Here is an 18,913-nt window from a genome sequence, read left to right on the forward strand (position 1 = left end):
TACCCCCCATTTCCCGGAGTTACAATAATTGAGAAACACCCTGTATAGGTGAGGTCGCGTATTAAATGCTTGTGATCACTCGAGTCGGTTCTCTATATTTTATTAACCAATGTATAAATATTAACGAATGTAGATATATTAACTCATGACGACGCGCCACGGTTCCGCACCACGTGGTGGAATTATACTTAGGTTTTTGAATCGGGAGGCACACGTGTTTCTCCGACGGAAGACAATGTAGAAGTAGGAAGAAAGAAAGGAAGAAAGGAAGGAACAAAGGGAAACGGTTAGAAACAAATTCGAAACGGTACGCGCGAACTATGTACCATGAAGTATGTCAACTCGCCTTGACAACCCGCGCTGCGGCGGTCGAGTGCGGAACTACGCATCCGCCTCATTAGACTGCGCTCACCTGCCATCTAGCAGTAAAAATGTGTGACCCAGAAAAGTGTATAGTATCTGCAGATGCGTGCACTGAAAATGAATACCTGCACGTTAAATTGAGATCTTGATACCTCAGCTATTTCTAACCCAATTCACATATTTGAGGACTTTTTGTACGCGCATGGTGATCCTTAACAATTAAACAATCGTTAAAATTAAATACAATGCGCTTGAAAAGAATAAATTGCAGTTGAAATTTTCGGCCGTTCTAGTCAAAGATAGTTATCCTTGGCAGCGTCGCGCCCGCTAACTCAACTACATATGTACTTGGCGCGAGACGCTACCGCGTCTCATGACTTCAGATTCGCCGTGAAGATTCCCGAGAATTCCCGAGAATTTGGTTAATCTTTATAACTACAGGCTTATCGAGATAAAGATTGTAAGGCATTTTTAGTATGATGACTTTGAAAATTCATCATCACTTTAATAGATGCAGACAACTGATTCTGCAGCGAACAAATACTTAAAATTTTATAATGTATACTTTTTATTTTCTAATTATTCGATTTATACGATTCAAAGTTTAATGTTCATTATTCAACGATCTGCTTCACAATACAGCATTTGTATCTTTACAATTTGAAAGTAATTTGAAAAATGTTACTCGGTTATAAAAAACTAAGCGCGTAGGTAAATTTTTGAACAACCCGTAGTGTTAAAGCTGAACCGAGATGGAGAATTTGGGGAAAGTTCTTCTTTGCAGAGAAGAACTCTCTCCCTTATCTAAAAGTATGTACATACTGTGCAAAAGGTATTGAAATTCCTTTTAACTCCTTACCGTACTTTAACGACTCAGACTCGTGATGGAGATTGTTAATAAAAAAATGTCAGGTATAAATGTTTATCTGTTCCGTTAAGTAGGAATCAAATTTTATTCTCTTGTCATCGATACTTAAACATTGAACTAGATGTAAGCACACAATAAATATAAAATTCCTTTTTCTTCTAAGAAATTAGTGCGGCCAACAAAAATTCTAATCATAGTAATTGTGGAGAAAATGGTACGGCAAGGGGTTAAAACTCGATGGGCATAGTTCTACGAATATACAATAAACACAGCACATTGAAATACGGCAAGGAAAGAGTGAGATTTGCCATAAGCGGGGACTAAATTCATTTAGGTTGTATTCAATTTGTCTCGAAGTGATTCGGTACCATTCGTCTTTTAGCTTGAAATGGATTCATAGAGAACGCATGAAAACATCCGAAGTGCGCCGAGTCTCCCCTGACAGCGCGAATCTCACCGCTTTCTTTTGTCCTGACAACCCGACTCGATTATTGGCTTCTCGAAAAGTGTTCTCGTAGATCTTTCATTTTTATCGCATTTAAAGAAATTTTTACGATACTTTGATCACAGTTTAATGGCAGAAATGATGACGTTTGCAATACACATTCTTGTGAACAGAAACCATATAAAGGATCTGACCGATTGTAGTACATAACGTACTATTACTGACTGTACCGAGATTGCACTTTGGGAATCAAGAATTTCTCGTGAATACATATTCAGTCCGTCTGCACTCACGGCGATTAGATTTTAGTCAAGATGCAGATAATGAAAACGCTGTCTGTAATTAAAATCTAAATAAGTAACAAAAGTGTAGATCAAATAATCAATAATCAGTTTCCATCAACACAATGTGTATATTATTAAGCAAGCTTTGCCGCTTTGCCACACTTTCTAGATAATATAATTGTCTCTCCAATATAATCTCTGATATAATCTAAAGAAGGGATTTTCTGAATACTCGAATATATGTATATACTTAAAAACTGTTCCTTATTCTAAATTTTGTAATAATAAATAATCTTTCCATTACTAATCGTACATGCTAGTTAAACGCTCCACCTTTGTTTGTTGAAAAGACAAAATTAAAAATATCCATGTGTACTTTAAGATACTTCAAATTAAAAGTGGTATAAATCTTTGACAGATAGGATGATCTGGCTAATAAATGAACATTCCTAGAAAATAAATATTTCCCGAACTACGTAAAAAAGTAATATTTATCATAGGCTTTTCTATATTAAAACTTTTTTTTTACTTAATAAAAGATTTTACTTAATACAAAATTTTATTCACTTAAAGTAGAGTATTTGGCCTCAAAAGTTTGTAAAAATTATTTTCTTCGTTTCTGTGAGAATAAAGTGAATAAAATGTCATTACTAGAATTTCGCAAGAACGAAATTAAATAAAAAATTTGCAAATTAATGTGTAAAGGTTTGCAAATACTAAATGTTAATTTCTATTATTTCATTTTGATACAAATTTTTTTTGTTACCATGCATTTAAATAAATTAATCTCATTCTTTATCGAACTCATCTATTCTACCGTTGTCGTTATAATTTCATACTCGTCTAAACTTAATCGAATTAAAATTTTTTTGAAATTCTTATAATTTCGAATTGGCATTAAATTCTTCACTTTAATGACATCGAATGCATTGGAATCCATTTGAAAACTAATAATATTTACTAACGTCACTAATCTTAAAACTATAGGTAATGGGGAACGTAATATTTAACTGAAAGTAAAGCATGGTAACCTAAATGATCTCTGTAAAGATAAAGTTCATGGTTTCTTTGGAACATAGACATCTTTTCATTTTCCATATATTCATATCTGAGAGAGCAAAAATTTTAAATTTTGCATAAGATTTCTTGAACCCACTTTGAACCTGCTTCTTTTGAGCTAATGCACTCTTCCGTGCGACGTTCTATGCGTTACTTGAAATATTGTATACTTGAATAATATACTTGTACAATATAATTGAATAATTTATATTTTAATGTGTGTTCATTTTTTTGTATAATATTGTAGTTTAGAAATTTATTTAAGGAAAAATATTGTAATATTCTAAGTCGACCGGATAATATTGTAAATCGATTTTAACGATGTTTAGCTATAGGAAACCATTTTTTTGAGACATTTTACTTTTACTTTTCTACATTATGACATCTGTATCGCGTTTACGTTAACACTAAATCTACCGAACATTGAATGCGATTCATGTGTATTGTTCTCTAAGAATAAGGAAATTGATATTATTTAGTACGCTTAAATTACGAAATTTCTTCAATCATTTCCTACATAAGAATTTTTATAATGTCAATAATTTTAAAATAAAAAATATGCAATCGGTCAAAATGGTAGGTTTAGTGTTAAAGTAAATATTATTCAAACCGTTTATAAACATTACCGCATTTTGTAATTTTAGAAATAATGTTAAACGTCCTTAATTAAAAAGCAGTGATAAGTTTTGTGTGCTATATTATCCATTAAATATGACATATGATGCAGAATGTATTAACATAACGTGACATAACCTGATATATGATGTAGAATGTAGAATTTAACGAGGGGAGATGTATCGAATCTGGATATACTAATATTTAATATTAATACTTCACCGACCGGTCATTCGGCCGTAAACATTTTTATATTTTCACAACTAGAGCTTTAAACAATATTTATTTTATTTATTTCATTCAACACGAAAGATATCTAATATTTAAAAAATTATATAATAATACTTCAATGGATAGAAAATTGTTGGTTGCCATGAGAACCGATTCGCAGGCTCTCGGTTGGGGTAAAAAGCTGATTTATAGACTACCGGTTGGTAAACTGTTAATACGTTATCTACTCTACTTGTGCCGACTACAGTGCTTTTGCGGGGAATTTTATTGCACTACATTATTCAAAAGAAATCTGCATCCGTAGCACACAGAATTTTTGTTGAGACTTGCGACGACAATGCTCTGTCAGATACGACATGCAGAGACTGGTTTCGACGCATCAAAAATAATGATTTTGAACTTGAGGATACGGAAAGTTCTGGCACACCGACAAAGTTTAAAAACGAAGAATTACAAGAATTGCTCGATGAAGACCTATGTCAAACGCTAGCAGAGTTTGGAAAAATATTACAAGTAGATGTGTCAACAGTTTCAAACCGTTTAAAAGGGTTAGGAATGATGTAGAAGCAGGGACATTTGGTGCCGTATGAATTGAAGTCGAGAGACGTTGAACGGTGTTTTCTGATGTCTGAACTACTGCTTCAACGGCAGAAAAGGAAAGGTTTTTTGCACCGTATCGTCACTGGCGATGAAAAGTGGATTCATTACGATAATCCAAAGCGTAAAAAATCGTGGGTAAACCAGGTCATACATCAACACCGTTTGCAAAACCAAATATCCATGGTTCGAAGCTTCTTCTCTGCACTTGGTGAGATCAGAAGGGTGTAATTTACTATGAGCTGCTCAAATCGTATGAAACTATTTCGGGAGATCGCTATCGACTTCAATTGTTGCGTTTGAGTCGAGCCCTAAAAGAAAAACGACTTCTATACGAGCAGAGACACGACAAAGTCATTTTGTTACTCGACAACGCTCGGCCACATGTTGCAAAAGCAGTGAAAACCTACCTGGAAATGTTTAAATGGGAAGTTCTACGCCACCCGCTGTATTCACTAGACATAACTCCTTCTGATTATCACCTATTCCGATCGATGGCACATGGCCTGGCTGAGGACTGCTTCCATTCTTACGAAGAAACTTAAAAATGGATCGATTCATGGATTGCCTCAAACGACGAATCGTTTTTCCTACGCAGAATTCTTTTACTGCCAGAAAGATGGCAGAAAGTGGACTCTAGTAATGGGCAATACTTTGATTTAACTGATTTTGAACGTTATATTTTAAATAAAGTTTTTATTTTGGGAAGAAAACAGCGAAAACTTATTCAAGGTCCTAATATTTTCTCGAATATTGCTTGTCACAGATTCTTCAAAGTCAATGTGTTCGGACACGCTCTATTTCTACATGTCAGATTCTGCATCGTACGCTGTATCTAATGAAAAATGTGAAAAGAGTTTATATACATACATTTTTAGAAGCAACACTTTTAGAATTATAGTTTAACAATATTTAAAAAAAAAACAAAGTTTATCAATGATCTTCGCAAAAATAAATCACTAACATTTTTCAATTATTTTTTTATTGCTTCCAAAAGCACCATTCCCTTACTAAGTGTCCGAATCTAGGGAGATAAGATTAGAAAAAATAGTGTACGAGATGTTTTTAACGTGTTGCGTTTATGAGGACTAGGTGGGAATGTGTCGTCGACCGGGATAGCTTTACGTTAAACGTACCGGGCACTCAAAATGTCTGGTTTGCCTCATCGTATAAAAATGATAAGATTGTGTTTATTTAGACTTTTAATAATTTTATATCATAATATCTGCTAGAATAAAAGAAGATTAATCATTTCCCATAAAAGCATCTTTCACGTTTAAATAATTAAAAATTAATAGATTGGAAATGGATTTGATCATTCGATCAAGGATGATACGTTTAGTGTTAATTGATTATAGTACCCGATCAGTCGACTCATTTTCTCCTATAATAGAAAGTCAAAAAATGGGGGGTATTCTAATGTTCCCAAATTAGTAAGAAAAGCCTGAATATGATTTCACGAAAAAAGATACCATAAACGAGCTTTAGATACAAGGTGATAACGCAGAAGAGTGTGAGATCTTTCATGCAAATAAAAGATCTGTAAGACTTAAATTAATTGATAATACTCCGAAAACAGAAAACGAATAATTAGGTTCATGCTTCTCTGTACAATGGTGCTTGAATGGAGAGATAACCAAGAAAGAAGGAAAGAACAAGAGAAAAACAAATGTTAAAGATCGAACGAGTAAGAAGTTGAGAAGAAGAATGAAAGAAAACAAATGATAAAGTAAAAAATAATGGAATCTTACGAATCAATATTTATCTTGCTGTTTATAATTGCATGAAAAATCAATATCCAAACAATATAAAATAGGCATAACAAAGGGAAGTTAACATAATAAGTGTGACTTCTTTATATTCCATTCCTAATTTATTCCATTTCTTCTTCTCTTCTAACATGTAAAGATATTGAAGAACATTTCTTTGTCTTCTTTAAGATCTTTTAAACAAAGAATATTACATCTGTCTTCAGAATTCTATAAAATATTATTTTCTCAGTAAAGGTAACTCTAATTAATTAAGAGAGGTAAATGAGTATGTAATTCAGAAATTATGTTTTTGTTTAAATTCATATTATTCAATCATTCGAATATGTTTCTATCCATTGACTAGTTGATATATTTTTCAAAAAATTTTATATGATACTTTGAAAACATATTATAACTATCACAAAATTCTAGAACCGTGGATAAGTTACACTATTTGAAACCTAAACGTAATATTATACATGAACTTTGAGATTTCTTTCGTATCACACTTATGAACTGATAAAACTAAACTCCTTATAAGTGAATAAGTAAATCCATGAATAGATAAAGTATACAAATGATTACTATGATAATAGGAAACGAGTATAACTTTTCGTTCAATACGGGAACTTATAATTATTGTCAAAATCGCCATGAAAAGGGAATGAAAGATTCAAAAACAATCGATTTTCCGAGAGTCGACGATTGATTTCTTGTTTTTTAAATCTTGCAATGATTACAAAATAGGAATGAATAAAATAACAACGCGGAGTTTGATCAATTGACAAATATAGTTCCTACTATAAAAACATTTTCAGAAATCCACTTGCGAAATTCAATTTCTTCAATAAATAATTAAAATTAAAAATAATTTTTTAAATAAGTTCTTATACGAACTTACCTTTTCATCAACTTTTGCCACATTCGCAATCGCGACGTCCCTGCACTGGTAATTTATGCACTTTTCAAATCTGTCTTCATTGATTTCTCAAAACAACGTCAACAATACTCGCGTCAACGCGGGTTCTCCACCTGTTCAGTACTTTTGGGAGTGAGTGACCGCGGATCTCGACCTCACCGTAGATCTCCTCGTTTACTTCATCCACTTGCCACAGAAGAATTTGAAATGCCGGTTTCTGCCTTCGTGTACAATTCGAATGAAGTTTATCGCGTTGACATCTTATCTACGAGTCGAGCTCCACGCTCAACAAGAAGTGAACAAAAAAATGATATATAATTTACGAACAATCATAGACGCATTGGAAAACATGTACTGAGTCACGGTGTAACGGAACGATTAAAAATCTGTTCGATCGTCGTTGGATTAGCAGATTCGTGCACACCTGCGATTTATCAGCATCACTGGGTGAAGGAAAAGATTAAATGCATAGAATCAGACCGTCAGCTGGTATTGATTGGTCTAATCGAAAACTTTTTATCTGACTCGCGATGTCGATCATCGATAATCAAAAAGATATAATACTAGAACAGAGAAGGCAAGTCATTTTGATATTTATGCGTGCATACAGCTTTGGGATTATTCGTACGTTATACGTGCGGACGGTGAAATGTATTTTCTTCGAGAGATACCGCGGCAGGGTGTAACATTGTCACAGTTTAACACGTTAAGCGCTACGCGCCGGTCCCTAGGAACCGACGCTGGACTTTTCGGTCTGGATTGACCAAACAAAAACTGATATCGCATAATTTCAATGTTCAGTCTCACAAGAACGCAAGGGCCGACACATTCGTCGCGATAGAAGAACGAAAAATCTGTCGTCGGTCCGTGGGGACCGACGCGGTCCGAACAGAAAATCTAGGGACCGGCGCGTTGCGCTTAACGTGTTAAGTATATTTTCTTGCAATTAAGGAACAATAAATCTGTCCCTAAGTACACTGCCTCTCAAAAGTATGTGGACACTTACCAATTTCATAAAAACTACGAAATAGTATGTATATTATTATTGTTAAATGACTACTGCTAAATTCTAATTGAGAACATAACTTGAAAGTAAAAGAATTAGTACCTTGATAACAACAAATTACATAATTTAAGTATTTAAATCCTTTAAATAAATAAAAGTTTATGCATGAATAATTAAAGTGGGACTTGATTGACATTGAAGTAATGGGAAAACTAACAGCCATAATCCTACGACTAGTAAATGCGGTTATAGAAACACAAGGCGATGTACTGAGAAGAAGAAGCTATAATTGTTTTTTATTATTATTATTGGTGAGTTACATGAGATTTGTAATATCGTATAAACTAGCATATGTGAAAGGCCCATGTTTGGTCTGTACACGACTTGCTCGTGAGCAAATCAGCAACACTAATAGTTTAGAAATTGAAACTATGGTTCAAGAAAATAATGACAGAAATCGATTGTAGATAACTTTTGGATTGAGTGGAATAGACCGAGCAGCGGATGATCGCCATATAACGATAATGCCGTTAAAAGCCTTGTCATTACTCTCACGGATAAGTTACAGGGTTAAAATTTTGCACAGATGAGCTTCTCTTGGTCAGCTATCGAACAATATATTAGTCATTGAAAAACCTTTAAGGGTAATTTTGACCATCTTAATCGGTAAAGTATTAGAAATATAATACAAAGTACTGTCTGTATAAATATAATACAAAGTATTGCCTACTAGACAATAACTATAAACTATTTCCCCTATTAACTAAAGAAACTCAAGTCACTTGGACCAATTAGGAAGATAATTAATCTTCCTCATGTCGAACATTCAGACAAAATAATTATATGATATCCACTCGAGATAGTTTACTAATTTATAATTAAAAGTGTTATTACTGTTGATATAGTTCATTAGAAGATCTTCAGTTATTTATTTTTAAGCTTCGAAAGATTAACCGCGAAAAGATTATACAAGTTGTCACGTAATTGGTGGTACAACCGAATAGAAGCTGATTCTATGTCAATAAATACGTCGAAAAAAGGAAATTTTTTCATTTAAGATTCCGTTTTCGAGAAAACTCAGTTGAAATATATATTAACCTCATATGGTTTATAATGTCACGACAAGTAGAATTAGTATGTCATGATCAAACGCATTACTTAACTCGTATTTAATACTATTATTTCTTCAATTTTCTTTTTCTCGAAAACAATGACTTATTAATATATGTTCCATTACATATTTCTTACGTATATAATACTCCTCATTCTGGTTTCTATGTAATGATCTATGAAGGGCTAGAGATCGTTAAATAAATTAAATAAAAGATCTATGATTCACGTAAAAATTTGCGCTCCAGTTATATTTATCAATGCTTATTCTAACTATTCTTATCAGTATAGTCTTACCACAAGCTTGATGTTTCATTGAAGACGGTGTAACAGCAACTAGATTGAACCATTATGTATTTCGAAGAAGAAAGATATTTCGAGTATCGTTAACATTAGTAATTCATTAAACCTTTGTACTTGGATGTACTTTTTCAAGAAGGTACAGTAACATTGCTGATAATTACTTATTTTGCACTCAAGATTAACTTTTTAACGAACTTTACTTACACTTTCACAGAGAAAAGTGAGGGAAAAGGAGAGGGGATTATTAGAATTTTAAGGTAAGAGACTAAAGACAAATCAAAGGCAAAGCGGGTGTAATGCAAGGAGAAGGGTAGAAGGTAGAAACAGATTTTAGTCAGTAGGTATATGAGACAGGAGTGAGAATGAGAGTGGAGAGGGTTTGAATGCAAAGAATGAAAAGTTAAGATAGAAGTGTATTGTTAGGTGTTTGTAAACCAAGTCAAATTTCTTGGCCGCGAGGCTGAAATAATTCAATATATGTATATGTTCTTACACTTTCGTAAATCAAATTCACTTTTTTCTAAATAAAATTAATTGCTTCGTACATAATAATGAATCGCCTTTTATTCAATTTTTAAATTTATTATGAATTTATATACTTATTATGAAATGATTTAAACTGTATTACAAAACAATTAATTTTCACCAATCTTCAATAATTATGTTATCTATCATGACTTTGATTACAAATAATAGCAAGTAGGTGAATTTGAATTTTTATGGAGAATTTGATTTAAAGGTGAATAAGATCTAATACATTGAGCGTAAAATCTGTATATTAATATAATCCTATAACAAATTCTGTTTAAAGACAGTAATTATTTCTAACGTTATATTAGTTTATATGTGTAAAAATAATATAACATTATAAATATCTTTTTTAAATGTTGCTTACTATTTCACCAATAAAGATGTTCGAGTTGCTAGTGTAAGATCAAAGAAAATTCCTCGAGTAGAAAAGGTTAAGAATTCTGTCCCAAGCATGATTTACAGTTATGCATCCCGAAAAAAGGAAGATACTTACAGCGTCATCTTCTTTATTTCACATTTTAGACGAAGTAAATGTGTAAACATTTTCAAGAGAGAAACAACGAGCACAATGGAAAATAATGAATCGTGGTACTGGATAATCATATTTTAATGACTCAATGATTGTACAAATGGATCACTCTCGAACGTTTTCGCGTAACCGAGGAACAATAATAGTAATAAATACAAGAATGATCGTAATTATAATGTTCATTTCTAATCTCTAGTTACACAATAGTAGATGAAAACGTAAAGAGTACGCAGTTCGTATCCGCGGTTCGTATGCGTTCGCACGTGGAATAGTATCATTTTTTGTTTGTCCGATTCGTCACGCAAAAGTTGTGTGTACAGCAAAGGAAAGAAAAAAACGTAATGCGGAAAGACTCGTTACATTCTTAATTTACCCTATCTTTGTTTCGTTATAACGCGACCCCATCCCGACGAATCCTGCTCCATAGTCATATACTATTTCCCCTTACGATCTATAATAATTCTATCAACCATCTAAAAACTTCGTATTCACGGGACACTCAAATGGTTTTACTCCATTTTCTTTCTTCTCTAACACTCGGTCTCCCTTTCTCACGCACGTACACCACATTCGTTTCTCACTTTCTCTCTCTCTCCCTCTCTCTCTCTCTCTCTCTCTCTCTCTGTCTCTCCCCCTTTCTCTCCGTACCTTTTGCTCAGTTCCTTTCACTCAATCGTTCTGGCTCGCCCCCGCGTTCACCCATTTCCCTTAACCCAATAATATTCCTCTTTCAATTTCGTAATACGCCAGCCAGCATTATTTACTTCATTTAATCTGGTGCCCGTAATTCTACCGAAGGTATCGTCATTATAATTATTTAAGTATTATTACGTTCAACGGTAGCGATAAAGTTTATATCAATAAAATTTGTGGAGACTGTCAATAATCGTATAATAGATGATAAATCGTTCGACGATTTACTGTCATCAGGAGAAAAATATGAAACTCGATACTACTAGGCCAACTATCGAGAGATACGTCTCCGAGGCAGAGTGTTTCGACAGGTCTCGCGTGAAATCGAAAATTCCTCGATCGTTCGCGCGCGTTTATTACCGAATAATCATCAGGAACATGTTCGCTTCGCTTCATCTACCGCACCGGTTACAAATCGTTCGTAAGTAATCTCACGGTGAAAATAAAAACGTTTGAACGTAGAACAAAGGGACGCGCGTGCATCGTCATTGTCAGTACAGTCAATTCCATACGCTGCTGTGCAACGACGAAACATAAATCGGATCACGAGAACGTAATTACCGGGTATAGGAGAGATTATCATCGCGGGAGATGTTTGTCAGTTTGATCATCGAGAATCAATTTTCTCTCAGGCGCTTTTGTTCTTTTGCACGTTTCCGCATACATAGAATTGTCACGACGCGACGCGACGATCACTTTTCCGTCGACACCGCTATTTCCATTGTGAAAATCTTACTCTTATTTAAGTAGTATTTATCATTATGTTTTAATTGTTGGTCATTCATTCGTCTTCCATAAGAAAAGTTGTTGCCTTTGATTGTCACGAGTCCTGAATAGAAGTACACACACATAATGAGAACGTGTACATGATAGCATCGAATATCGAAGATTTCCGAGAACGTGGAAGTATGTTGTAAATCAGCGCGCACGTGTCGCACCTGCATAGGCGCGGGCAAAACGGTCGAACGAACGATACAATAAAATCGCGTGTGTCTCGTTTAGCATATTCTTCTTTTCATTACGTTTCATCGATTTTCCCGTGTAAAACAGAGAGAACCCCGGCGAAGAGATATGGCCGAGTGCGAAGGAAACACCAACTCTGCTCGAAGGCGCGTCTCGACGTAATTCATCCGATCATATATGGATATATACATATACACCTATATATATGTACATATATGAAAGCGACAATGCAATAATACGAGCAACAGAAGGACCTCCGTAAATTCTTCGATCTGCACACAGGACGTCTACAGTAATTAATAAATAAGTATTTCATTATCTCTTTATCTTTCGCTGTCAAACATCGACCGATATTCTCTTTCATGCATACGCACTTCGCTTATAAGCGCGTATAAGCACATGCGTGCATGCGTGTACGTGTACGTGTGTGTTCGCGCGTGTGTGTGCGTGCGTGTACATGTGTGTATGCGAGCGATCGCGTAGCTGTGCGTAGTACGTGTGCCGAAACGCGCCGCGGTTGCGTGGATCACGCGAAGTGCAAGATTTTCGTCCATTTTACCTGATCGCCAGGAATTTTCGTTCATGGTGGCAACGAGTTTGATCCTCGAAACGAAACGATCGAACCGATCTAAGGAGTTCGTTCTATTGTAACAGCGAGCGATTATCCGTTAACCATACTACTACTAGTATATTCGTTTCACTACTTTTATACATATGTACGTAGATTATTGGTTATTCCCACTCGATTCAACTGACGTTCCTATTCTCACTTTACACGGATACGTTTATATTTTACATACATATGTATGCGGGACCGATGTGACTCCGCGTAAATATCTACTAGATAAAGCAAACACTGATCGTACCTTTGAATGTGAACGCAACTGATAATCACGATTCCGTCAATTTTTAAAGCGCGCTTTATTGAAGACTCTATTGAATTTCGCGTCGAGGCGAATTTTGATGTATACGAGTTCGCGAAGTCCGCAAATTGAGCATTCGGGAAGAATGTAATCTATTACTATTTCGAGAACGTATTTTTTTTTTGGAAACGTTCAGTTCGAACTATGCAGGAGAGAATTCGTACAGCGACAAAAGCTAGATTCAACTTTTAGCGTTACATGTATATTTTTATACTTAAATAAATGAATACTACTGTTTTATAAAATATACTTTGGAGTTGTCGTTTTTCCTTCAATTGTATCATTTCATTTCTGACATTTGTAAATATCAATTTGAACGCAACCTTCTGACGTTTATGTTCTGCCTTTCTCTATCAACATTATTAATCGATTAGATCTAAATATACACTAACCAAGTTAGTCAATATCGAACGTTAATTTTCCAAATATCTTACGATTTTGCTGAGCAACAATGTTTATCATTGAATTATGATTGTAAGTTGATTAGAAGATTGCGATTCTTTATACAAAATATATTACACAAATTTGTTTACATAAGACACAGGAACTACGTGAAATTTATTTTTTCCTGAACAATTGACGTATTTTTAAACTCTTTAAATTTGTCCACTACTTGAAATTTGATTCGCTCGTTTGCACTGTATCGTCAATTAAATCAGCAAGTTTACAGAGACTAGCTCAAATTATGGAACAAAAGCTTATTAGCTGAGGATACTGCACACTCCCCGTTCAAACATAAACAGGTTTGATTTCTCTTCTGCAGAATTCGAAGAAAGAACATACACAACAATATAGATGCATCTAACAAAAGTGAGAAAGAACCTCGGCTTAATAGAAGCACAGAAGGAAGAGTGATTTAGCCTACGATGAATAGTTTGATCGTATCGCTGCCGATTTTTCCGACTACTCGTTCCTTTAAACCGGAGCCGATCTAATCATACTTCGTTCAACGAGAACTGGCACAAAATATAAACAGCTGCACGTAAGCAATACGTGATCGGAGCAGTGCCGAATCACAATTTTCGGGCCTCCTTACATGAGGTTACTCTGCATGCAGGGGCCCTCGATGAGGGTCCTCTAAAATTCGTACTTGAGCTTCGTCGTCTAATAACCACTCGCTGTACTCGTAGCACCGATCACATAAACCTCTTTTTACATTCCTTGCCTTTCCTCGTTGAACGTAGTAAGTATCGACGAAGAGGAATTACGCGTGCGCGAGGGATCTCGATAAATCTCGATGAATCTCGATGTTCCGAAAGGATCCGAAATATCCTATTTCTGTACGACATAATAGCGCCGGAAACACCAAATTTCATCAATAAGCCGAAGTTTCGATTATGCGTGTCGTACATGTAGGAATGTATACGTGTGTATGCACGCGCGCACAGGACGTAAGCATACAACATACACACACGCGCACGCATACGCAACGGCCAGCAGATGATAGGCAGGACAGACAAATAACACGCAAGCACGCGCGTACAACCGCATGCACACGCACACGACGTACACGCATACGCTTTCGTACACACCAGGATCCTAAATTCGTGTGTACTCTTAGTATTATACACGTATGCTTATTATAATACCAATAGTGGTTTCAAACTGTTATTTGAACATTCAAGGATACATCGTGCACGCACGTGCGTACACGCAAAAGAAACGCGAACCGACACGTTGTCATACCTATAGGTCGCTATATCACTTCCTTGTCATATTTTTACTATTTTCCTCTCTGCTTCGTGTGTGTTTCGGGTACACGTGCGAAGAACAAACGATAATGTGCACAGAACGGAAGAAAATTCGTTTTCCTCTTCTTCTTCTTCGTCTTCTTCTTCTTCTTCTGTTTCTTTTCTCTCTTCATCGTATTCTTCTTCGATATTTACATGCTCTCGCGACAGAATTTCAAGGAGCGTTGAATCCGACCGAACGTAAACGGAAAGACGACGATCGCCCCTTAAATTGTCAGATAACAGTCTTCATCCTTCATTCTACATGCACTGTATACGTACATGCGTATACACATTATTTTATTGTTTGCTGTAGATATTTTCTCTATAAGTATAGACGTACTTTCTGTTTTCTAATTTACAAGCATTAATGATTTAATATTCGAGTGTTCAACTTATCGCAATACCCATCAATAATGTGTTTACGGGTCGATTATCGTTATTTTCTTCGTGTGTGTTAACATGTGTGTGAATCAATTGTTCTGGACGACATTCCACACGGACGTTTCTCTCGCTTTCTCTTTCTTTCTTACACTTTCTCTCTTTCATTCTTTCATTCTCTCCCTCCCACCCTTTCTCTCTCTCTCTCTCTCTCTCTCTCTCTCTCTCTCTCATACTTTTTCTCTATTTCTTCCTCTCCCTCTGTCTCTGTCGGATCTATTTTTTGCGGTCCTACCTTCGTTTCTCCATCCCTATACAACTTTAACGGTTCAGCCTCCGTGGTTTCTCGGTCTCGAGCGTACCGATCGCCGATCCTGTTTTAAGCAACGTTCAAAATAAAGTCATCTATTTCGACGAGCACGCTCGAGACGCGAACGGAGCCTGTTGGAACAGCGAACATGTGGAAAACCTTCCCGCCCACGCACAATAAATGTATATATGTACGTATCCATATACGGAAATATATGAATTTATCTACACTCGTGCTTGCGCCGTTACACATTATACCGTGTGTGCACAGGGCTCATGCACACGACCCGCGTACACAGCTCGAGCACGTCCCGCTCCTGTACACTTCCCGCCTTCCTCCAGCTTTCTTGGAACTTCATTTCACCCTTTCTCCACAGCTTTCTCTCCCTCTCATTCACGCTTGCCTTTCTCGCCACACTTTCGTTCCCCCACGATCTCATCGCTCAGACTCTCGGAAACGCGCGCAGCAGACAGACGTACACGGAGTCAGACAGAGGCACACACGCGCGCACACACGCGGTTCGCATACGTACACGTTATACAGTCGTTATACGATTCTCTTAAACTTCCATATGTATATTTTATATGTATATATTATATATACGACTTATTCCGTTAAACTTTGTTGTTTGATCGCTAAATTTGTTTTTTCATGTTTTACTCTTCGTTACGTCGTCATTTATTCTTACGCATAGAATTTACTTTTCTATAATGTAGCATCTGAGTAACCGTTTTTTCGCCGACGATGACACGCGCACGCATACACACTTATATACATATATATGTATACGTATGTGTGTATGTGTGTGCACGCATACGTACGTATACTTGTATAATGTACGATAATGATAGTGTGCCGATAACGAAAGGCAATGACGATGAGGATGATTGCGACGACATCATCGACGATAGCATTTCGCGAAGACAATAAATAGTAACGCGGTAAACCAGCGACAATAACAGTAACAGCGATTGTGGTGGTAGCGATCATCCCGACGACGTGACAGCGCCGATGCCGATGGTAGTAGTAGTAGTAGTAGTAGTAGTGGTGGTGGTGGTAGTAGTTGTAGTAGTAGTAGTAGTAGTAGTAGTAGTAGTAGTAGTGGTGGTGGTGGTGGTAGTAGTTGTAGTAGTAGTAGTAGTAGTAGTAGTAGTAGTAGTAGTAGTAGTAGTAGCAGTAGTAGTAGTAGTAGTAGTAGTAGTAGTAGTAGTAGTAGTAGTAGTAGCATTAGTAGTGTGTGTTTGTTAGTCGTGTGTCGTTGCCAGCAGTGATGGTAGCGATCGTGATCAAACGGTCGTTGGCGACAGATAGCGACGACGATACAATTTTAAACAACGACGAAAAAAAGAGCGAGAACAGTCTCTCTATACGATAATGGAGCGTCTGCATTGCGAACGTGACTCGTTATCCATTGAGAACAAAAGAGACTAACATAGCGGAAACTGTGACAGCGTTCGCATAATCGTGATAATGACGACGGCAGCAACGGTACCAATGATAACCCTAACGATAATCAGAAGAATAATAACCGTAGAGCGACGGTGATAACGGTACCGACAGAAATCCGAATTAAAGCGACGTGAATCGTTACAATGATAATAATGGTAATAGTAATGACAACGAGATCATCGTGATAATCATAACAAATAATAATAGTAATAATAATAATAATAATACTAATAATAATAATAGTAGTGGTGATAATAATAATAGTAATAATAATGACAATAAGAATAATAATAATAATAATGACAGTCCTAATAATATCATTCTTACATTATATACAGAGTTGATATCACTCCATAGTTGCGCATTGCCGTCCATGCGGAAGAGTTGCAGGCAGAAACGAACGCGAAAACTCGGGGATGAGAAAGTGCAACGGTAATTTATACCGCGCTATAATATGTATATAATATGTATATAAACGGGGGTAGCATAATCATTTGGCGGATAACGGCGAATCGTAAGGGCAAAAGGTGGCGACGCGTGTTTCGCCGCGACAGACTGAATCTGGTACGTATGTGTATGTAGTTTTTCTTTTTAAATAGGTACAACAACAGCAACAACAACAACGACAACAATAACAGCAACAACAACTAGTGAACGTGAAAAATAGAATCTCGAAATGGAAATCCAGGCGCAACTCGTCGCGACGCGTCTCTCGCGGATCGTTTTCTGCACAGACACATTCGTTTCATTCCTTTTTTCGCTTTTTGTCGTCGCAAGGCTACAGCATTTGTTTAGGTCGACAGAGTCGGACGATCACCAACGTGGTGTGTCATTGCTAATACAAGTAATCAGTATAATAAGCGATTGAGAGGGGGGAGGGAGGGGTGCGGCGAGAGCTTTAACAGTGGATAGAAGAGCGTGCTTCGACGGCGCGGTCGGAAGTGGAAGCAGCGGCTTCGATAAAGAGATGCAACCGAATCCTTGGTTTTTTTCCATGTTGCTTAAAAATTAGGGTGTCTTTAGGACATTTTTTTCGTTGGAAACGATCCGTCTTGAGTGTGCACAGACGAAATGCTGTTCGTTCGAAATTAACATAAGTAGACGATCGATCGTTCGTTGCATGGAGAAAAATAAATATGAACGCGAGTGTACTTGCCTCTGTATATTTGTCTTTATGACTGTGTGTGTGTGCGTGCGTGCGCGCGCGCGTGTGTGTGTGTGTGTGTGTACGTTTGCTTTATATATTTTCAGGAGGACAAACGAGACCGGTGAAAACTGAAGAAACGTTTACTCCCGGATGGTAGTGTTCCGCGTGAACGGCACGCGCGTGAATCTCTTCACAATAATCGAATAAGTTGATCGGTTTATTTCACGATGTTTAAACTTAGCCCTACAGTGTTTTTTTGTTAGCCAGTTAACAACTACTTAAATTAAACATGGTTATTATAGTTAGATTGTTGAGCACAATTATTGATTTCTATGAGAGATTTTCGGGAAGCGCTGTGAGATGAGCTCATATCCCCAAACTCGCTGGCCGACTTACCCTTACGCGGTAAAGTGGTGGCCTCTCCTAACGAAGGTAACTCCCGCGGTTTCCAGATCGGCGAACCTTCAATAGATTTTCATAATAGCAAGTGCCGCGTCTGATCGGTCAAGGTCATTCACTACCTACATACTCTAATTGCACAGCAACCGAAATCAACGAGAACATTCACGTTGGACCGTGGACTTTGACCTTCCACGGTTTTAGGAACGTAATGGAACTCTCGATTCATCGACATGCTCCCTACTTATGTCCAAAGACTTTGATTTCCTGTTTCACGTAAAAACAATTGTTATTCATCGTTTAATCA

The 18,913-nt window shown here is 36.4% G+C and overlaps 1 protein-coding gene across 14 annotated transcripts in view; it reads right to left on the reverse strand.

The window, feature by feature from the left end:
- Positions 1 to 10,671: 10,671 nt before the first annotated feature.
- Sif (guanine nucleotide exchange factor still life) overlaps positions 10,672 to 18,913 on the reverse strand; it is a 62,208-nt gene continuing 53,966 nt past the window's right edge. For all 14 annotated transcript variants that reach the window (XM_078183794.1, XM_078183791.1, XM_078183796.1 and 11 more), the window contains one exon: positions 10,672 to 18,669. In XM_078183794.1, the coding sequence (XP_078039920.1) occupies positions 18,491 to 18,669 (179 nt within the window). In that variant the 3' untranslated portion in view covers positions 10,672 to 18,490. The remainder of the gene's footprint in view (positions 18,670 to 18,913) is intronic.

Source organism: Augochlora pura, chromosome 6, assembly GCF_028453695.1.
Source record: "Augochlora pura isolate Apur16 chromosome 6, APUR_v2.2.1, whole genome shotgun sequence".
In the NCBI taxonomy this organism is placed as follows: Eukaryota; Metazoa; Arthropoda; class Insecta; order Hymenoptera; family Halictidae; genus Augochlora; species Augochlora pura.